The sequence below is a fragment of the Protomyctophum bolini genome (assembly GCF_963924005.1).
Source record: "Protomyctophum bolini genome assembly, chromosome: 5".
NCBI classification, from domain to species: domain Eukaryota; kingdom Metazoa; phylum Chordata; class Actinopteri; order Myctophiformes; family Myctophidae; genus Protomyctophum; species Protomyctophum bolini.
The window spans coordinates 14,120,736-14,144,472 of record NC_137866.1 but is presented as its reverse complement, the minus strand read 5'-3'; the positions used below and the strand labels follow the sequence as shown (position 1 = coordinate 14,144,472).

At 42.1% G+C, this 23,737-nt stretch overlaps 1 protein-coding gene across 4 annotated transcripts in view; it reads right to left on the bottom strand.

Annotated features, from left to right (window-relative positions):
- LOC308315311 (forkhead box protein J3-like) overlaps positions 1-21,281 on the bottom strand; it is a 72,589-nt gene extending 51,308 nt beyond the window's left edge. For 2 of the 4 annotated variants that reach the window (XM_080763236.1, XM_080763238.1), the window contains exons 1-5: positions 20,990-21,281; positions 15,500-15,548; positions 7,233-7,357; positions 6,479-6,515; positions 5,959-6,371 (exon numbers count right to left, since the gene is read on the bottom strand). In XM_080763236.1, coding sequence (XP_080619362.1) covers positions 5,959-6,371; positions 6,479-6,515; positions 7,233-7,271 — 489 coding nt within the window. In that variant the 5' untranslated portion in view covers positions 7,272-7,357; positions 15,500-15,548; positions 20,990-21,281. Of the gene's footprint in view, positions 1-5,958; positions 6,516-7,232; positions 7,358-15,499; positions 15,549-20,989 lie in introns of all 4 variants that reach the window. The other 2 variants (XM_080763239.1, XM_080763237.1) reach the window with 2 other exon arrangements.
- Between the last annotated feature and the right edge of the window lie 2,456 nt (positions 21,282-23,737).

Below are 23,737 nucleotides of genomic sequence, written 5' to 3'. Positions count from 1 at the left end.
ACACAGCTAGTCTAGGCCCTGTGGCCATGAAGAGGCTCACAGGAGAGCAGAGACTGCTACAAAGGAAAGAGATTCAAATGGCATTTCTTATGTGGTAGATAATGGAAAGGCCCTCACCAAATCGATAGATACAGTGAGTACGGTAGTAGACAGATAGATAGAATAGAACGTATAGTAAGTTCTTGCCATCCTACAGATACATGAAAGCCATTACAAATGATGAAGTATGGCGAAGCCAGTGTTAATTTTGTTGACTAAGGGCCGATGCATACTCCTATTTTACTGCTGTTTCTGCGCTGTAGTGCCGAAATGTTTTCGGCTCGTCAGAAATTTTCAGTAACACCGAAGAGACGACTTTAGCACGGTACCCGCCCCCCCGAACCTCAAATGACGTCACATTGGCCCCTTTTCCACCGGGGCTGAACCGGTTCGGTTATTTCTTCCCGCTAAATATTGAACCAGTTCAGAGTGTTTCCACTGAAAATGAGTTGGTTCCGAACCATAAACGTTTGTTCCCAATGTGAACCACAAAACGGTGGTTCAGCTTTGTAATTGCACGCAGCGCTTTGTGAACCGAGACGTTATAAGTGGGTGTGTCAGTAGGTTGGAACTTGTCAGTAGGTTGGAACTTGGGAGGTCGCAGTCACAGTGACACACGCAAGAGATATTCGATGCGATCAACCATCTTTGAACAAAAATACGTTTACATTAATTGCCAACGCAAACATGAAACGATCCAAACGTATACGGATGCGGGGCGTTATAATAACTTGTAACCTTGACATCACAACCTCGTGCATACATCGGTTTGTGTTGTGCAACGCCCTCGGGGCGTCTGCGGGCATGACGGATCCTTCTCCTTTTCAACATTTTGTGTTGAGAAACCACCTCTGAATGTGACTCAAGTCACATTTGAAAAAATCGGATTCCATGTGATTCTGGATTCCATTTAGACTTATTTAAGCAAATCAGATTTATATCTTGAAGTGACACAGATCTGATTCAGGCTACATTCAGGCTAGATTTGGCTAAATCAGGCCTGAGAGCTATCTGGCCAATATTGATGAACTGAAATATAATAATCAATAAGACAACTTTCTTGAGAATGCATACATTTCTTCAAGTTTCATTACATTAATGAATATTACATTTATTTTTTTATTTTTGCTTATCTCCCTTATGAGGTCCTTAATATGATTTGGCCCCATTCATATCCATTCACTAACTATTGACTGATAAGAGAGAGAGAGAGAGAGAGAGAGAGAGAGAGAGAGAGAGAGAGAAAACCATGTGCACTTTTCATCTCTCGCTACATGCTTGATTAGGGGCCGTTGTGAAGGTGGAAACTTGGGCTGCTGGGGTGGAGGGACACGTGGGTGTGAAAGGGCTGTGAGGGCGCAGCAGAGGGCATGGGAAAGTAGAGCCACGCACACTGGATACCACAGAGCAAAGGAGAGAAAGAGGGATAGAGTGAGGCCTAATGAGTGTTAGAGAGACAGATACACTTCAGTAATGCAAATAGCCTGTGTCCTTAATCTCACTAAATTGAGAAAGGAGGCAATCATGTCAGTGATGTCACCCTCTGCGGGTCCTGGGACGCAGTACTGTACAGAAACAGAATCCACGTTACAAAAATAAATCTACACAATCATCAGACCACATCAGACTTCATCCTACGTTATATAAATCAACATATAAATCGATGTAGAAACACAATCGAAATGATAAAGAGTGCAGCCATTTTGCGTACGCTCAAACCAAATTCTATGAAATGGGAGTTAAATGCTGCAATTTGTAAAAATGACAAAATATGACTCCTAACATTGTTGAAGTGGGACTCATAAAATATCCCTGGGACCCATCGAAAAGAGCACCCCTGGGGGGTGGACCCATTACACTGAAAACCTATTTACATGAATGCACTTTATCAATTTTATTGTCAAATTGACATACCAACCTACCTGTCTGCCTGCCTGCCACAGGAAGGCAGACGGAAACAGACAGAGGTTTGTAAATAAAGCACAGGTGAGATATTGCCATTGCACAGATACTTGAAAGCTAAAAAAAATAATGATAGTATGATGCAGTCTGATGCAACACTGTGTTGCAACCCTCCAGTGTATTGGATTGATGGGTTTCAGCAGTTCATGTGAACCGTACTGGAGAAAAGCTCTATATATGCAATAGGAAAAAATGCTTGAGTTGGTCCAAAAACAAAAGTCTAACACTAACTTACACTTATGCAATGACTACTAACACAACATATGCTAAGGCAACAATACATTGTTGATTTTTCTTTTCTTTTCAACGACAGCAGCCTAAACCCCTTTGCTCACATGTACACTACTATATTATCTATATATCTATCTATCTATGAGCTGTTCATTACTGGAATAAACTGTACTTAAAGTCTGCTTAAACTCCTTTGTAAAGATCACGTGCATGCTACAGTACCTCTTTATCGGGGTGCATACATTTGTTAGACATACTAAGAGTGCAACAGGCATTAGTCCGACAGCACTGTCGCTCCCGACATGCGCGGCAGGTTACAACTAACCCGTGGCAGGTTTAAACTAAACCACGGCTGGTTACAACTAACCCGTGGCAGGTTTAAACTAAACCACGGCTGGTTACAACTAACCCGTGGCAGGTTTAAACTAAACCACGGCTGGTTACAACTAACACGTGGTAGGTTAAAACTAAACCACGGCTGGTTACAACTAACCCGTGGCTCCCGGCATGCGCGGCAGGTTACAACTAACCCGTGGCTGGTTTAAACTAAACCACGGCTGGTTACAACTAACCCGTGGCTCCCGGCATGCGCGGCAGGTTACAACTAACCCGTGGCTGGTTTAAACTAAACCACGGCTGGTTACAACTAACCCGTGGCTCCCGGCATGCGAAAACACGAAACAAAACACATGCACCCCTCTCTATCTACAGTATGTCCATTACTGGAATAAACCTGGGATTTGCATGTCATGGCTGCTGCATTTCATACAGTGTTACAGATTTCCATGTAGCCGCTTTCAGGAGCTCCAGAACATGACCTCTCAGATGACAAGAGCCATCGACATATTCAATTCCAGCTAAGACACACAAATCTCATGACCTTGACGAGCTATCTGATCATAATGGTGGGGTAGATGAATGAACACTACTACAGTTGTGTGTGTGTGTGTGTGTGTGTGTGTGTGTGTACATGTGTGTGTTCTTCAACTCTTTGAATACTGATGCTATGCCTTTGCTTGTCTGTGTGTGTGTGTGTGTGCGTGTGTGTGAATGCGCGTGCGTGCGTGTGTGCTTGCGCGTCTGTCTGCATGTGACTGTGCGTTGTCCTGGTTTCAACCCTGCCGTGCCTGCACTCCCACATTATCATACAGAACAGACTGAGTGCGTGTGCTGGGTAGTAAAACTCTCCTCTGCTCTCTGACAGTCTCCTCTCCTCTCCTCTCCCCTCCTCTCATCTGCTCTGCTCTGCTCTGCTCCCCTCTCTCTCCTCTCCCGCTGAGCTGCCCCAATGTAATCTGTAGACTGCACACGTACAAGGCCTACCTGAGACTACGGGAGACTCTCCATGTTTGTGCGTGCATTGGTCTATGTAACTCTGAGAGTGCACACATTTGCACGCACAGTCGCACACACGCACATATGCAGGTCTAAATGCAAGGCAGAAGGTGAAGGTAGGGCGCAAGGAGCACTTTTAAGAGCCTGAGTAACCTCTTACGTATGAGTCCAGAAAAAAGAGAAAAGAAAGGGGAAAAAAAACAATTCAATTCAATGTGTGTACATGTGAAGTGCATGCAACGAAATGCATGCTGCAACGTCTGCGCACGCAACACAACCAATGCCTGTGCGGCAAGCGGATCGTGTCCGCCAGACAATCCCTGTGCGTCTGCATTCCCACTGTGTACAGCTGACAGCAATCACCTGAACTTGAATGAACCAGCCTTATGTAACTTTCCCTGCGATGGCCTTGGCTAGTACCCCCCCCCCACACACACACACATACTGGGCCACGTACATTCAGAGAGCAGTGGATTTACAAGCCTTTTCAAAACATATCCCAGAGTCTTCTGCATTCTACCAGAATACTGACATTTAGAACTTAAGTGCCTGTGTGCAGTGCTCTAGTCTAGTCGACGAGAGGCCTGCTGCACTCTGAGCTCACTTGAGGGGCTGTATAGTCGCTTTGAATCGATTTCCATGTGCCGCCTATAATTCACATCATGCCACACCGCTTCCCCCCACTGCTTAAATCAACTTGTACGATCTAGAAGCTTGATTTGCTGCTTTGCATACAAACTGTATTTGAAGAGAGATTTGATGATGCACAGGACAGAGATGATGTAAATATGTATTTTTCTCTAGAAAAGTGGTTGTGCCACTTTACTTTCTTATTTTCATGCACACAAAAAAAAGTAGCACTGAGAGGGAATATAGAGGATAGATTGGTCGTTATCTTAAAGTAACCTAATTAAAGTTGTTATTTGTATTGCAATAAAGTAAAGTAGTGTCAATTACTGGTAACCACTTATGCCATATATGGTTCATCATAGGACAAATAGTCTAAATAGCAGATCTACAAACTCACAAAACAATGCCATGTGATGCGTTGTGAATTTGTGGATCAGCTAATTATGCATTTTCTTGCTTTTTTTTAGGGGGGACAATATATTTTGAAAAACATTCTATCGACAATTGACATGCCTCTTGCATATCCTAAGCGAAAGGTACAGTACTCCAGTACAAACCTTTGTGAATTGGTTAAAATAATCTAGTTTTGAAATGGTGGAGAAATGCCTGAATATGTGCCCCAAAAAACCCCAACCCCGCAAGAGTTCAAGTACGATCCTTTAATGACGTTATACAAATGCAACCCCCCCCCCCCCCCCCCCCCCACACACACACACACACACACACACACACTCTAAATGTAGAGGTATAATTACAAGATGGCAACAGCACGACACCCAAGTGCAATGGTGATGCCAGCAGGAAAAGGCAGACAGAACGGCCTCAATATCCCCCTATCCTCTCTCCGAGTGAATGGCAAACAAATTGATTGAGTCCTACAATCATGTAAGGAGCTCTGCCAATACAACCTGGCTTGTATCGCAACCTTTTTGTCTGAGCTGTTGGCACACACTTTCACTCCGGGAACGTCGGTGTGTTGAAGATTATAGACGGGGAACAAACGCAGCTTTAGTGAAAAGGAAATGAGAAGGGAGGAAATGAGAAGCGGAGGAGATGAGAAGAGAGTGTTAGAGGGAAAGAAAGAGACAAGAGATGCAGAAAGAGAAGGTGAGTGAGACAGACAGAAAGAGAGACGGGGAGGGGAGGGGGGGAACTGATGAGGATACAGAGTGGGGAAGGGGAAACAGGGAGAGAAATAATGAGAGAAAAAGAGAAAAACTGTACCCTCCTCAGTGAGAAAATCTCAAATAGATGAAATGGCTGATAGTTTGCAGACAGCCTCTTCAGTGTGTCAGTGGAAGGACTGCATCTATTCCCTTCTTCACTAATAAGGTAGAGAATTCCCCAGACACCACCCAAGGGATCTATTCATCTGTCTCCAATAACAGAGCCACCTTTCCGCTCATATTGCCTGGGATTTGCATGGCAACATTTGCATATGGATTTAATAATGTCATCTGAATGAGGGGAGCGGGCATCTGTCAGTCAATGCTGGCTGCTTGAAAGGTTTCACTGCTTTTCTAGGTAACAGACGCATCACATTTCGTCATTAGCATTAGCTAAATTCCATATCTCTGTCTGTCTGTCTGTCTGTCTGTGCGTGTGAGAGAATTTGTCTCTCACACACACACACACACACACACACACACACACACACACACACACACACACACACACACACACACACACACACACACACACACACACACACACACACACACACACACACACACACACACACACACACACTTCCTCTCTTACCTTCCAGCCGCTGCCCGCCTCCCGGTAGTAGGGGAAGTTGTCACAGATCCACTGGTAGATCTCACTGAGGGTCATGCGTTTGCGTGGCGAGCCGTTGATGGCGAAGGTGATGAGGCTGGCGTAGCTGTACGGCGGCTTGCCGTCACGGTGCTGCGCCGCCTCCTCCTGGTCCAGCGTGGTGCCGGGCTCCAGCTGGGCGGCCTTCTTGCCCGACCCGCCGTGCCCCACGTGGTGGTGCCCGACGTGGTGGCTGTGACCTCCAAGATGGTGGCTGCTGTGATGGTGGTGGTGGTGGCCGTGGTGGAGATACCCCGCGTCTCCACCCTTCTGAATGGCCGCCCGCATGCTGAGCTGGGGGAGCCAGTCCATGGAGGTCAGACTGCTCTCCAGCTCAGAGGTCATGGTGGCTGGGTCTTGGGAGAGGGGGGGGGGGGGGGGGGGGTTCAAGGCGCAAAGGTTCACAGAGGGAGGTCTCAGACCAGTGACGTTTTGCTGTGAAGAAAGATCTCCTTTCACTCACTGGTTGGCTGACGACGCACAGCGACCCTGGTTGAATTCTGGGAGAGAGAGAGAGAGAGAGAGAGAAAGAGAGGGGACGTTTTGTTTACAACTCAGCTAGTCAGCGCAGCAGGACACACAGCTTGTGGAGGATAAAGGCAGACATAGATTGGTTGACTTGCATACTGGTTTATTATATCTCTGCTGTCAGGGAGAAACAACCTAGTTTAAATGTAAATTGAAATTAAAAATAATACATTTTTGAGAGGAGAAAGGTGGTGGAGTCCACTGCTTTAGCAGACAGTTTGAGAGTCCAATTTTGTACTTTTCATTGTCCAATATTTTTTTAAACCAACACACAGACATAAATGGTGTTCAATAGCATTCATTTATGAAAAAAATTATCATAAAGAATAGAATATCATAAACCTCAAGATATTATATTACTAGGACGGCGCCGGCCTGGTTGGGTTTCTACTGTCTCTCTCTATGGCCCACCCCCCACAGAGATCTCATGGTTTCTACTGTCTCTCTCTCTATATTATGATGAGGATATTATATTATGTATACAGTGTAGTAGGTTTAGCTTTAGACATTTGAGTTTTGAATATTTGAAAGCTGAACCTTTTGCCATGTTTATTACGTAATATGACTCTGGAAATGGCACCTGTATGTAATCGCACAAATAACCAATATATGAGACAGGCCTGGTTATGAAGATTAGCTTTAATGTGGCAGTTTGTTGATGACACAGTGCTGTTGGTGAAGTCTCTTACCATTTCCATTGCATTCCATCTTTCTCCTGGCCCAAGCATCCGGGGAACTCGCTGAGGTGAAAGGTGGAATCCTTGTCTGGTGCATGTTAGCACGTCTCCCGTTTAGGAATCGGTGAGTGCCGACACTGAAATCACACAAACACACACAGCCGTGCAAGACGGTGAGAGCTCGTCTCTTTGCCAGGAAGCCTTCATAAGATATTAATATTGCCCAGCCGCTCGGCTGGCCTCGGCATCCGTCCAACCCAGTTAAAAGTCTTCACTTTCTCCCTCTCTCTCACTCTGCGTCCAGTTCTGTCTGTACGGATCCCCACTCCCCGACACTCTCCTTCTCTCCAAAGTGGAAATGGCAATTGAATCTGCAGAGTGACTAAAAGCTGGAGAATTGTTTTCACAAGTGCCTGCCAAATGGGGTGTGTGTGTGTGTGTGTGTGTGTGTGTGTGTGTGCGTGTGTGTGTGTGTGTGGGCAGTTCGGGAGAAATTCCAACACTCCAGCGGAGGCTGAAAGGAGGCTCACACACCCCTTCTCTTCTCACTGTATCACCGCCCACCACCTCTGCCAGCCCAACCTGCTCATGTTATCGGAGCATCGGGGTGCCTCACTCTCCTGTCAATTCGATGCTCCCCCCTCCCAGTCCTGGACTGAGACAGATGCACACAATGGAAGCACGCAAGGAAGCCTCAACATTTTAATTTATTGGCTATTTTGGGAGTGAATGTGAGATCAGAATGCACCCTGTGTGAGTGGGGTTTGGTTGGGGCTTCGGGCAGAAAATACTTTAAGGATGACTCAGGGAAAAAGAAAGGAGATTTTTAATATATGAAAGAAAATTGGTTTGCCAATCGCTCTGTGCTTCCATCGGGGCTCAAGAATTACGACCCAGAAAGTCAGAACGCTGACTCATCATCAGAGTCAAGATGTCACATTCAGACTGTTCTGATTATGCTGTTCTTGACTATAAAGATGTGAGACGCCTTTGGAAGCAAACTGTTTTTCATTTGGGGGACAGAGGCAGATCTTACAGTACCTTACTTTAACCTAAAAAACAAACAAAAAAACAGCAAAGATTTAACCACATAGCTTCGTGAGTTCATCCAAAGGATACAGGAATCTAAACCTTCATCTCATCCCATACAAGCCTCCAATGTCCTTGAACAACAAAGAACCTACAGGCCCACGCATTTTCCATTCAGGTTCACTGTAGTATATCATCTAGCCGGAAGAACTTCAATGAGCGTGCCTACCAGTAGTAACAACACAAACCCTTCTGTCTAGTTTTGCAACCATCCCCCTGGAGAGCCCAATACACCAGGAGGAAGGGAATGAAGAACCCAGGAAAATACACTGCGCCTGCAAAATCCTTGCTTAATTAAAAGTAGGAAAAGGAAAACAAATGTTTAGTACGCACTCATAAAATTAAACAAAGCCAAGGTTTGGGGTCAGAGGAGAGGAGAGGAGAGGAGAGGAGAGGAGAGGAGAGGAGAGGACTGACAAGACCTTCTGCACAGCACCATCCCTGTAGTGTCTACTATCCCATCTTCCACCCCCACCCAAATCCTGGGAAGCCATCTTAATTAGTGCACAATTTCTTTGCTGAGGGGAATGAAGCCATACTGGTGTTAGTTTGTGTGGGGGGGGGGGGGGGGGGGACGGACGACGACCCTACAACAAGTACTTATTCTCCCCTCATTAAAAAGGAGGCTCAAGCTGAAAATCAGACTGCCACAAGCCCCAACCTGCTGTGCAGCCTCGGCTGTTGTTTGTCGGGAGGTTTGGAAGCGTGGGCCGGCTGCATGGCGGGGTGCTGGCCTGGCGAGGAACATTTGGCATTATGGGTAATAAAGGGAGACAGAAAGGGGGGCGTGACTTGGCTTCTGGGGATATGACGGGGTCCCTGCTGTGGCGGGCATGCAGGCAAGCAAACCCACTACCTAAAACGGTCCAGACAGTCATTTCAATGACCCCTGGACTCACCTGAAGCAAATTGCAAATTACATACATCTTTCACAAAACAAATTCACACCCAAATTAGATTTAGTCATTCACAAAGATAGACCATTAGTAAGATTACTAAAATAAAATAAAACATAGCCCACACTGACATTACACAGATGTTACTTATTATTAGTGTGGATTCCTTTTTAGTTCCTATAGGGCACAACTGCACTGCGACACTGCCCATAAGAGCTTCTTAATGAAATCAATAATTTTGAAGTTATAACCTGCCTGTCTTGATCTGATGGTGTGGTGAGGACTCAAAGGCAGGATAGCAAGGCAGGCAGAGTTGAAAACCCAATATTGGGTGATTTAATACATGTATTAACAGTGAAAACAGTCACAATCACAAACACTAAACATGATGTGACACAAGCAATGACTCGACAAGGACTGACTGGGGAACACATGAGATACAGCAGGGAAAGACAACCATGAAAGCTAGAACAGACAACAATACATAAAAATACAAGGCCTAGACTCTACCACAAAAGACACAAAAGTCAGTGACTGTGACACTTCCCCCATAAGAACCTTTTCTGACATCTCATAGTAGCATAAGAGCTAAATTATTGATAGTTAGTGGTCCTATAATGCTTATGGAATAAAAAAAGATGATGCAATCTTGCATTTTATGAATTTACGTGTAGGCCTATACCACCTCCTCTATTGTACTTACAGCTTTTTCTTTTACAAAAGATGGTTATCATTTGGGAGGTCAAATTCAATAATGGACATAATGGGTCGCCTGTTGGAAAGGAAGCCATTTCAAATGTCGGCATTTTGATCTATTCAAGAAGACAACAAACTATGGTCTCAAGACAAGTGATCCAATTTACCATGATGAAAGAAAGTGTATCCTTATAAAGTACATTAACCAGCTACACTTAACCTTGGAGACAAACATGTCAATTCTGTCATGTCTTAATCTCCTCGTAGCAGGGCTTTTTTGTAATGGAGTGCATGAGTGCCCATGTAACAATTATATAAAACAATCACAGCAAACACAAAGTCTAAATATGTCCGGTATGTCTGTCTGTTTTTATCACTAACTAGGAATACATCTCAAAAGTAGTAGGCTAAATAAAAAGAACAGATTACAAATTAGTTGATCATACCCATTACCCAGTCAAATCCAGAGTGTAAAATGTTACTCTAAACTCTAAAGTGTAAAAAAGTTCAGGGTTGTATGTTGTACAATTCTGGGCACAGCCTGCCAACTAGATACAGAGTAAAATAAATAGTACCATCTTATAATAATGAGTATTAAAGAGGACCAATCTGACAAAGTTAAGGCATAACATTGGCGACGTGCTCCTTTAATATCGTTTTTACAACTAAAATCTTGTCTTCAGAGTCAGACAATGTTCAGAGACATGCACCCACGGTATCCAACGTTTGACAGAGGGCTGCGACCACACATGTGGAATGCTAAACGAAGCCAATACTATACTAAATGTATGCATTTTCATATGCATCGATCAATGAGGGCGTATGCAATCATGTTAGTGACACAAAACAAGAACTCCCACGTAACCCAACTGCTGTGAATGAGGAAGTGGCCGTGGGGCGCATACGTTGGTCCGACGTACTAACAGTCCGACATGGGACAGTCCGACATGTGTGGCTGGTTAAGACACATGCGTGGCTGGTTAAGACACATGCGTGGCCGGTTAAGACTCACCAGTGGCTGCCGTGTGCGGTTAGGTTAGGGTTTGGGGTAGGGCAGATTAGGGGTAGGGTGTCACAGTCAGACTATTGTGTGTCAGACTGTTAGTATGTCGGACCAAAGGTATTCACCCAGTGGCCCTAGTTTCTGTACTGTGGATAGTCACTGAATTACCCAAAGTTTGGGGGATAAAATGTTTACATACTCTGGAGGATCAAATGTATACATATTCACAGGAATACTAAATGAGGTTAAAGATAGAGCAAAAAAGCAACGTTAAGCTCCATTAGGGATGTTTTGAGGGGAGGAAAATACTTGCATTTATTGAACAGGGATGTTATTTTATGAGGATTTAAACCACACCAGACAGGGACTTTAAAATACATGTCAAAGGCAATGAATTAAAGAGGATGAAACTTTTGTGATTTTAAACTTAAAGTTATTAGTGTCTATTAGTTGGCACATCCAGAAGGGATGACAAGCATTAGCCAAAATGAAGAGAAAAAAAACAAAAACGAAAATGAAAAATATTTGAAAAGCAAGGATTTGGGCATTTTCGTGTCAATACTTTCCTCCCTGGCATTGAGGACGCAGCTTCTTTCACAACTTGGGCACATTGTCCCTTTAAAGGAGTTGGGAGGGGGGAGGGTGTTGTGTGTGATTGAATGTATTCACCCATTAGACTTTGTAGCTGTGATGCACTCACCCATCTGAATGCATCGCTAACAGCTAACAGCCCCCCGCTGCTAGCAGGCTTTTAGGCTGAGAGAGGCTTTACAGTTCTGCATTTTAATAGAGAACTTTGAATGGAGAGGAGGAGTGGGTGGAAATGGGTGGTTGAGAGGTTGGGAGTTTGTGTAGAAGGAGCGGGGAGAACCAAAATAAAGCGACATCAAAATATTTTCAGAGGAAAAATGAAAGTAATGACAAAATGCAAAGAACAAAGTAATTTTCTGATCTAATTCACACCAATAAACAGTCCTAGATTTGTATTTAACACGGTTGATGTCTCTTAATTTCGTGGTTATTTTGCGCCACCCCTTAACCCTTATCCCTAAACTAATTTGCCATTTTTTACTATTTAAAAAAACCCTTAAAATAGGTCAAATAGCCGATCTACAAGCTCACAATGTCTCGATGTAGATCGTCTAGTTTAGAGATAAGGGATGAGGGTGGCGCAAGATGGAGCCCTAAATTCCCATTGACAATGAATGGAGAATTTACGTCATATGTGTCTGAGCAAATGTTATGTCATGATGATGTACGATGATAAGAGCGCCCCTCACTTCACACGGGTGTGATTTTTACTGACAGAATTAAAGGCATCATATCTGTGCTCTCTGTACTGATATCATTCACTGATTTACCATCCTTGCCCTTACAGTATGACTTTAAAGCCCTAACCGCACCAAAGGGTCGCCATGCAACTCCTTGGGTCCAAACGGTTGCAAGGAGTTGCATGGTGAGTGACCCTTTGGTGTGGTTTGGGCCATTGAATTACATGCGTTGAATCACTTGGGACAACGCGGGACGACGTGCGTCAGACATATCATAAAACCGTCTCGACCCTTTGGTGTGGTTAGGGCTTTTTTCTGTGTTTCCCTTATGTTAGGGATGGGGAGACTGGGCTGAATTTAGACTGGATGTGTGTGTGTGTGTGTGTGTGTGTGTGTGTTCGGGGGGGGGTTAAGGTAGCTCCAGACCAACGCACCGACGGTAGGCCGCGGAAGCAGTTGGAAAGCATCTGAAAGAGTCGCCTGCCGACAAGCTCAATTGCCGTCGATATCACCGTGCCGGCTGGTTGGAAGTCCCTTTGATGAAGAACCGAGCATGTATGGTCAGTTGCCGACCTCGGGAGACGTCAATATCCGTGTGGTAGCTGATGAGGGGATAACTACTCCACTGTAGAGTGGACATCTAGTCTGCTCGTCATGTTTCAAGGCTGACTACTCGTGTACTCGTAGGACGTTGTCTGAACAAGTCTGTTTGGTGGGGACGGACCTTTAGTATTTTGAGACTTCAATCTTGCAGATCACATCTGGTCACTTCTTGTGACCTCTCTCTGTCTCTCACTCTCACTCTCTCTCTTTATCTCTCTCTCTCTGTCTCTCTCTCTATCTATTACAATTGGCGAAATGTTTGTGTCAACGCTGTGATTGGCTGAATTCTGGGCGAAATGTTTGTTGGCAATCAGCCCTGTGATTGGCTGAACTGGGCGAAATGTTTGTGACAATCATCGCTGTGATTGGCTGGATTCTGGGCGAAATGTTTGTGGCAATCATCGCTGTGATTGGCTGAATTACGGGCGAAATGTTTGTGGCAATCAATGCTTGTGATTGGCTGAATTCTGGGCCTGTGTATATCAGCGCTGTGATTGGCTACAGATTCCGTTACTTCGTGTAACTTTGTGTGTTATGATTGTATGTACCTGAGGGGTTTGTCTTTGACGAATAATAATATAATAATAATAATATATAGCCGATATTGTAGCCTACTCGATGTGCAGGCCTGGGCCTCTAGTTTCCTTACAATGAATAATCAGTCATATTTATCCATATATCGTATTGTGATGTGTAGGCTCTGTTTCTTCTGTTTCTGTTCTGTTTACGAAACGTATCACACATCAGTGTGGATGCTCAGATAATTATCATTTCACAGCAGTTGTTGTGCTCAGTGTGAAAGGCGCATGTTATAATAGTCGTACATTCAGCCCAATGGCACAACACATCGCAAGGTGACACTTGTAGATCCCCATTGCAATGGGAGAACATTGCTTTGGTGATTTCTGTGTCTTGAAATGAAGATAACATATCCTTCAATTTGTTGTAGATATGTTGGAAGTAGTTTATTTGATTTCCATTTTAACAACTTCTGCATCTGATCTGTCATCTTAAGTTTCTCTCTTCTCGGGTCAAGGCCCAACCATTTTGTAGCCAGCGACGTGGGCGGTAGCGTGTTACTTAGTAATATATTACCAGCCGGCTGCAGCCCCTGAATCGCTAGCCACGCTTCATTGAAGAAAATCACTCAATGTGAAGTGAGGGGCGCTGTTACCTTCCAACATGCCATCTTTTATGACGTAATTATCAGACAAAACAAACATTAAACTATGTCCATTTCAATGCCGTTTTTAATGTTTGTTTAAGGAAAATCATCTTACATGATTAGGTGATGTAATGATGATGTAAAACAAACATTAAATTATCTTTATTGTTAATGGCGTTTTTAAAACAAACATTGAACTAAAAACAAACATTAAACCTGTGTATAGGAGGGCCCTCAAAAATTACACCTGTGTGAAGTGAATGGGCGCTGTTATCATCATATTTCATCACATTCCGGCCAATCACAATTAGCGTCCTACATTTTCTGTCCTCACTTTTCATCCTCAATACGTACCTCAAAGTTACTCAGCCAATCAAATCATCGCTATGGGGTGCTCAGCCAATCAAATCCTCGCTATGGGGTACACAGTACAGACAAACACACAAAGCTGGGCATAGGAGGTGCTAGCGCCCCTCAAACATGCTGGCAAATTTTTGGAGTGACATCTTTAAGTTTTTCTCAGACGTGTTTGACTGCGTTATCACCCCAGACCCCTACTGTGCTATTCTGGGTGGATTTCAAGACCTGTCATTTCTAACTCATTACCAACATAAAGCCATACAATATGGCATGGTTATCGCAAAAAGGAATATTCTGACCCATTGGAAAGGAGTGGAAGTACCCTCTCTTTTAATGTATGTCTAGCAGAATTGACCAACCTGCTGCAAATGGAAAATATAAGATATGATGTTTCTCTTAAAACGAAAGTATGTATGCACATGAGTATTCCATTTTATTTTTTATTTTATTTTCTAAAACTCTTAACTGTGATCTATTGTATTACGGTATTTTCATTTGTGTACGTTTAGTTTTTTTTTTTTTTTTTTCTTTGAATGGGGGGGGTGGGAAAGGTTTGTGTGTATATGTGTATGTGATGTGAATGTTTGTAAAGTATTGTCTTTAAACCTGAAAATGTATCAGACTAATGAGTATCAGACTAATATATTACTGTAATATTACTTTCCACAGTAACTATCGTAACAATGACCAAAACAGTAATAATATTACAGTTATCAATCCAAGTAACGCTGTGTACAGTAAATGTGTTACAATGTATGCTATATTTGGGGGGGACAGAGTGTGCGAACAGTGGCTGGGGTTGAAATGAAATGGGGGGGGGGGGGGGGTTTCTGGGAAGGAAGGACTGACTGTCTTGTCGAAGGCTAATGTGTCAAAAGAAAGTCTGTGGGCGTGCTGAGCACCATCATGTCTAAAAGTGTGGGCCATTCAAGGGAGAAAAAGGGTCCGAAAAGCCAAATCCGACGTCTTAATTACTTTCTGCTTCAGTGCCAGAAAACTTGCCAGTGAAAAGGTTCAATTATAAGATATTGAGGCAAATCAGCTGCCCTTATGACAGCTGCTTGGTCGCCCGTCAATGTTGTTGGGTTAAGTAATTATCATTTGATGCTGTCTGCTTATTCTTGGAGGAGAACTGAAGCGGCACAGATGATAGTTAAAGAATCATTCAAGTCAGTTTTATTCATTTTTGTTTTTACCTTGATTCTTGAATATCGGGTTAGTGGTTCTCGTTCATGGTCAGGTAAACTAAAAGAATGAGGAAAAATTGAAAACAGATATTTTTAAATCATGATGTCCTTGACTGTGCAGAATTTACATGCAGTAAGTTGCTTCTGAGCAGGAGTGGTACAGTAACTTCCATGTAAACCAATTCAAGGAAGGAATAGGACGATATACTCTACTCACACACCCATTCCCTCAATGTTCATATTAATTTTGAGAGAAACAGACTGTTTTATTCATTTACGTGTGTACAACCTTCACTCAATTGAAATAGAATCTATTGATTCCAAGTTTTTCTTAGGACTAAAAGCAAAGCTGATTGAAGGAAACCTTGAAAAAAAATCAGTAGGCTCCACTACATCCCTAAAGGACCAGAATAAATATCTAAGTCAGTAAAGCCCTCACAGAACACAACACCTGAAAACATCTGCCAAGGTAGAGCGAGTTAGCGACCCAGTAGACTTACCACCGCCGACTAGGAAAAAGCTATCACAATTCGAGATTCTGACAACGGCAAAGTTAAAAAGGCATATTTAGTCATAAATAAAACATAGGAGTGCAGCATCTCAGCATGCTCCCCCAACGAAATGTCCCAGGAGAGAGTTGGAATGCTGTTTGTGAACTCATGCTTAGCACAGTACAGGGGGGCTAGCACTGCGTCACCACGACTCAAACTACATTCCCACATTCAGCCCTATTCAGTGAGGACTACTCCTCTTTAAAAATTCATTAATTTACAGCAAAAATAGATTAAAGCGCCGAACTGCACCAACCTAAAAAGTTTGGCTTGTGAATAGCATTAATAATAGAAATAAATCCCCCAATCCTAGAGGCACTGGCTTGGAGGCACGGATTAGGTTTGGTTGTGCTTTATAATGGAGAGTCATTTACATTTTTTAGAAGTATTACAGCTTTTTGATGGTTGTTTATAATTACATTGTTTTACATGCAAATTGGCTTACAATTGTTACTCATTAAAACATAACCAGTGGAGGGCAACTACACTCTCTGTTCATGTAAGACATGGGACTTTACACTAGATTCACAATAGCAAGCTTTGCACTCTGCTAGCATGTGCCGTGTTTGACAACACCAAGGCTGAGTTATTTCCAAAAGATAGGCCATTGAGGGGTGATCATCACCCAATCTAATCTCTTGCATGATCTTTCTCTTTCAAATCAGAGAAATGCTTATATGGATGAATTAAAGCGGATGCGTGACAAGATGAAAGGAGTTTATAATATTACTGAATTTGAATTCAGATAATCTGTAGTTTTTGATTGACCATAGAATCGCCACAGCTCCTGGGAGCACTCTCAGAAGAAAGATTAGATACATTCAAAAAAGGAGAGAGAGAGAGAGAGAGAGAGAGAGAGAGAGAGAGAGAGAGAGAGAGAGAGAGGAGCTGCTGTTTTGCACGCATATCAATTTATTGCATCTTCAAATGAATATCCTTCCCTAACTGGTGATGGAGGGGAAGTTCCTCAGGTATAGCAGCTATAACCTATACAGTATATAGTGGAACAGCCTCGTCAGATGTTGATGTTATGTAGTTACTGTGTCAAGCAGAATGAAGCAGCAAATTTCCTTTGCTGGTAATGAACACTTTAACTTGGAGGTAAGCTATTTAATAAAGTTTTCAGTGATACCTTTTCTTGTGACCACGCGGTCTGACTTATGATGCGTTACCCGTTCAAATCATATAATGGAAATAAAGGTAATGGGTCGCACACACCAAGACTGCATTTTAGTTTTTATTCTTGCATGATGGATGGAAGACAAATGTTTCGGCTATCCAGCCTTCATCAGTGTGGAGAGTTTCTGAATGTTTGTCCCTTTTGTACTGGCATTCAGAAACATACAAGAATAAAAACTAAAATGCAGTCTTGGTGTGTGTGACCCATTACATTTATTTCCATAAAGCTTTCAGGGACAATGAAAGACCCAGGTGTTTCCTACTAGTTAGACAAAATACAAGTATATTTGATTTGAAGGAAGTCAAGAATTTGCCTGTAGTGTAAGTGTTCTGTGGCCAAATGTGAAAAGGCTACAGCAGCACAGAGTGCCTATCAGTAAACTAATTCATGAATGACTCAAAATAGTCATCAAAATCAGCCCTTGTAAATGTATTCATATTTACAAAGTTATTTAAATAAAGTTGGTGTTATGTTCTATTAAAAAAAAAAGTAAACTTGGCATATTCAATGATGTATGTAGTGTACCATAATCATCCCTCCATACATACAGCTCAAGTTAAAAAGCAAGTTGGTGTATTGCACTTTATTGTTTATGCAGGAGATGCCTGCGTGTCTTGGGGAGCAACCCTTTTAAATATTATATTTATCATGATTTGTGACAAGTGCACGGTGTGAAATCCATTGTGCTTAAATTAGTTGGCAAATAGTTCTTGGCAAACAGTGAGATGCAAGTATGTGGTTGAACGCTGTAATAGTAAAGTAATCAAAATGATTCCGTACCAAGGAAAACAATAGATTGTAAATAAATAATGTGTGCATCATGAAAACCATGATTGATTCGTACATTCACATATGGTATTCATATGGTTTATCAAAGAAACCCATTGAAACCCCACCCACAAATAGCTCCTATTAATGCCACTCTTAAAAAGTTAGTACTATACTAATTTCTTAGTATTACTTTTGCTGACATTGACGATAATTACAACGACCTTTCCAATGATAAAACAGAAATCAGAACACATTACGTGGTTTTCTCCCCTGCACGTTTCATGTGATTCTGCATAACATATTTTAATGAGGCATTTAGGGGTCTATGAGTGATCTATTGAGAGCATCTACAATGGCAATCACCAGTGAGTGTGGCAGCTGTTCTGCAATTAAAAAGCCAAATTAGCCTCAATCAACACCATTTAAGGGCGCACGTAAATCTCAGTGCAAATAATGATGAGAGAAATCTGTTCAGACAGCTCTCATCTTGATAAGAATTAGAGGCGCATCCAAATCATAAGCAGGGTCCTCTCCCCCACATTTTCTCTTTCTTTACTTCTCCTATTATCCTCACTCTCTTTTCCTGCATTCTTCTTCTATTGTATTTGTTTCAATGGAAATGTAATTGTTCTGTATTGGCCAATGACACAGACGTTGTATGAGGAAACATTGTTTATAGTCCTTTGTACATTGTGTGTATATATATATACTGTATATATATACCAGTGGTCCTTGAGGGGGTTCCAGGTGGTCCCAAGATAAACGTAATTAAATGATGGAGAAGTGGTACCCAAATGGACCCTTATACATCTTTAACTCTTGAGTGCGTAAAATGAAACCAAATAGACACTTACGGTCCATTTCGTTTCATTTTACACTCTCAAGAGTTAAATTATTGTTGAACATCTGCATTACTTTAATTTACAAAAAGAGTACACAATTAGAGAATGTAGAAGAATTGCTATTTTGATCAATGTTTGTGTACATCTTATTCAACAACAACACAATATTCTATGACAAGTTTTGGGTCTGAGAGTCTAAAAGGTCATCAAATGGTGGTTAAATGCGGAATAGCTAATGGACCTTGACATGAAAAGGGTTGAAAAATTGAAAACCACTGATATATATCATATAAGCTGTAGTACACCTGTGTACTATATAAGTTAGTAGAGCAGTACAGGCCATAGGCCTGCCCTATAGTATTATTACAATAGGTTTTTCTTCGATGTGTGATAGACCTATAAGCCTTACGGCTGTTGGTCCCTAAAGCAGAGAAGGTTAGAAAATGTATATAGCTCTTTTATCCAAAGCGCTTTCACACATTCACTCACACACTCTCACACACACACACACACACACACACACACACACACACACACACACACACACACACACACACGGCGGCGGAAACCATGCAAGGTACCAACCTGCACATCGAGAGCAATTTGGGGTTCAGTGTCTTGCTCAAGGACACTTCGACACTAACTCTGGGGGAGCCCGGAATCGAACTGGGAACCTCATGGTTTCCAGACGTTCTACCGGCCACTGCCACCAATAACTAAGCCAGCCTTGCTGAGCCAAGTGAACCCATAGACCATGAAGGAGCCTATCTCCTGTTTCCATAGAGTAAGGCGGCTTGATGTGCTACAAGTACATCTCCCAGCCATGATGTACCAACACCCCTGGACGTGACACTAGTATGTCGCAGGGACTTACCCCCCAATCCAACCCTTGATGCTGAGTGCCAAGCAGAGTCATTGGGTCCCATTTTTTATAATCTTTGGCATGATCCGGCCAGGAATTGAACCCAGACTTCCCAATCTCACAGAGGGCACTCTAATCACAAGGCCACTGACCTGACCCTAGGCAGAAGGAGACTATATTTGGGTACAACTTTGGGTGCAACTCATATCATAATCTCATATCATAATCCAATGTGACAATAGCCCATTCCCAACTTGTACATATTTGGGTGATAATTGTTCAGTGATTGCCCACCATTGCCAACTTCCAATGACATTTATGTCAACAATTTTAAATGGATTGCAAAATTTGCCCTAGGCCTTGAATATACCTTTTTTCTGACACATTTGCCCAGCAAATGTGTCATGTAACAGGTTACAGTTTGCCCAAAGCTTTGCCTCTGCTAAACTCTTTTGAAAGTAAGTAATGATATATTTGAAGTTGAACACAATCCTTTCAAAAGTGACTATACATTTCACAATAACACACAACTCAGATTAAACTTGATATCATGATTGAGTAGACTGCTTAAATCACACAGGTAGGCTACCACCAAGCTGTAGTGATGCTGCACCCCCCCCCCCCATGCACATCACCCATAGCACAACTCAATAGATAATTCCTTTCAGCTGCTTTAATACGCCGATAATGAGCACGAAGTATATCCAGCTGTTCTTATGATTTTAGAAAACTTTATTACCGAGTCATCATTCTACATAATGTAGGCTACCTTCACCTGAGAATATATAATATACAATCAATGACATTGCTAACAACGAGGACAAAATAATGGACATTCCGTAGGCTATTTGGCGATTTTTAGGTTTGTTTTGTTTAATACGACATCGACAGTTTATCACATCTAAAATGCTTGTTACTAGCAGCAGGTATGCTATTATGTTCGTGCACGCATGTTCTGTGCGTTCATAAATTTTTCCCAACTATAGCCTACGTATCATTTTCTCAAACAAACTGCTATAGATATAGGCTAGCCCCAATAACTGAACATGACCCACACGACTATTAATACAAAGTCATGGAAGTTGACATGACATATATGTTAGAAATACAACACTACAAACGCTGTCTATGAAATATGCATACTGTGACAGGCAGGGAATTTGACATGGCCTGTCATTAACTCAACTCCCCCAAGCTTAATCAAATTTTCTCTCCCTGAAAGACGTTTCTTAAAATCCCGAGCCCTGACCACTGTCATCCCCAGATCCTTCAGCAATAAGACTACTTACTTACCCCGGGAAGGTGTTTATGTGCCGGCTCAATTTTTTTCTTTCTTTCTTTTTTTCCCCTTTTTCCTCCTTCACAGAATCAGCGGTAGAAGCCTATATTCTGCACTTGGAAATGTCCCTCGAAGACAAAGCTTTATGGGAGGTTCAGTCACTTGGAGTTGGTCGCATGCACCGTGCTCCGTACGGGCGTCAAATTGACCGGTGCTCGTGGTCATTTGACTGTCATGATGAGCAGACTTGACCCGCTATTCGCTTTTGCGACGCTCAACAACAAGGATCCCCGGTCTCACTACCCCGTCCGCCTGCTAAACCACCGGAACTACTTCCTATGCCAGCCGGAGCACGTTGAAGACAAATCCATGCACCACAAAGAGAGAGAGAGAGAGAGAGAGGGGGGGGGGGGGGGGGGGGGGGGGAGAGAAAGTGAAATCAAATGTCAGATCCACTTTACTATATTTACAAATTTCTATTGGATTTTCCTGGGACATCTTAAATTATCGTTATACGTGTTGTGAATTATAATAATAATAAAAGCAAAATATTTTTTATTGTATTATTTAAAAAATATTTTTTGTTTTAAAAAGAGTTTTCACCAATACAATATTAAACACAATATTATATTCAATAGAGATATCTGACATCAGCACCATCACCTTTCCCTTGGAGGGGGGGGGGGATAGTAGGCTATAAGAACTGCAATGGTAAAATGCTCAATATGGAACACTTGCCTGCCGCAAAACGAATGGGGGGCTAAAATGCTTGCAAGGCTTATATTTACAGACAGCAAAAATCTGACATTTTCTGAATATCTTGGGACAGATTTTGGTGCATATAGACTATAGAGGCACTCAGAGGCAGGTGTCTTGACACTTTGTATGGATTTTAGTTATACCGGCAATTTGTGTTTTTTTTGTCTTCTTTTGAGACATCAGAAAATACCAACTTCTACTCATCATTCATCCCTTGGCTTATGCAACATTTATAGACTGACCTACCCTTTTAGTTGAAAAGCTTAATATATGAATCAATTGTGATCTATTTATAGAGACAACCTCTCAGACTGATATGCTTTTAAAATGAAATCTGAGCACCATGCCATGGTACTCACGACAAGGTGGCAGTGGCTACAACTGTCTACAGCCCATGTTTACATTTGAATCAATCAATAGGAGGACAGGAGACATGTTTTCTTTTCAAATGGATGATAGTTAAACATAAGATACAACATAGGTAGTAATAGGAGGTTTACTGTACTGAGCTTACAGAGATTTGAAAACATATTTTGTCATGAAAACTATATACATGTGGCAGTAGTGGCTCAGGGGTAAAGCAGTCGGATGGGACCCGTGAGGTTCCGAGTTTGATCCTGGGCTCCCCAAGAGTTAGTGTCCTTGAGCAAGATGCTGAACCCCTATTGCTCATGATGATGTGCACTGCAGGTCAGTGCCTTGGTAAAGTGCTATATAAATGCACCATTTAGTTACCACACTGACTGACTAGTTACCACTGATTGTTTGCGTCAGTAAGATCCATATCAACAACAGTCAGAACATGCAGTCGATTCCTGCATATAGACTTCAAAACCTGAACATTTTGTTGCTTTATTGCCTGTCTGCTTTGTTTACTTAGATTTCTAATCTTTTCCACAAGTCCTGGGACACAGGCCATGGATATGAGTTTTTGGCAGATTTAAAAAAAGTCTCACTTACCATACTGCAATTTAGCCAATGTGGAGAGGAAGACATGAAACAGTCATGCAACTTCAAACCTGTATATGCTTCGGATGAAGTTAGTTAACAGTACATGTATGATAGAAAAAGTATAAACTGACAGTATTGAGAGATTAACCTACATTATAAAAGGAGTCCAACATGGTTATTTAATTTTTATGAGATCAAGTGTAAGTGTTCTGAGGCAAGGTCATGCTACTGAGTGGCCTGCCATGATTGAGCTGCAGCTAGAATGTCTTGAGTGTTACTGTATAGTATACTGATTCCTGTATATAAGTATGCTAGTATGTATAGACAGATGCAGTTATAAAGTATTCACAGTAGGTTTTTGAGAGCTCCTTGTGGTCTGGTTTTCTCATTTTATTATTTATTTATAACTAAGTAAGGTATATAGTATAGTAATTATGTGTGGAAAGGTACTCAATGTTCTACGGTGGGTGAAACAGGTTTTTATATTAACTTCTGAGGGTGTCTCACGAGGTTGCCTGTTATCCTGGTTTCTTACTCCTATAGAAGGCCTGTGTTCTGTATTACTGTTTCTTTATTTAGGTTCTTTTTTATTGTTTTTTCTTTTCCCTTTTTATTTAGCCTACTACTGTAGTTTCAAAATAGTTCAATTTTGTCCACCCTGCAGCCAATTCAGCATAATTCCAACATGAAACCACGTTAATCTAAAGTATGAAAACAATTATTAGTAGGCCTAAGTAAAAACATTTTACAAGAATGAACTGGCCATTGAGTGGAGGGTGCATTGAGTGGAGGCTGCAATTAAGACAATTCTGATGATAGTGTAATTAATTCAACATTGGAGAATATAGTATATGAAAGCTGGCAGAAGTCTGTTTAGGTGTAATTAAGCGAGTGAAAATGTAAATTGACTTTTCAGATACTGAGAAAAGTCAATGACAAACATACAGATTTTGGCTATAAGCCAGCTGGGTGTTTCTGAAACATGTAAGGAGCAATTTGAGTTGCAATTTGTGTGTCAACACACTTGGAGTTATATTTCAAGCCACCTGCAA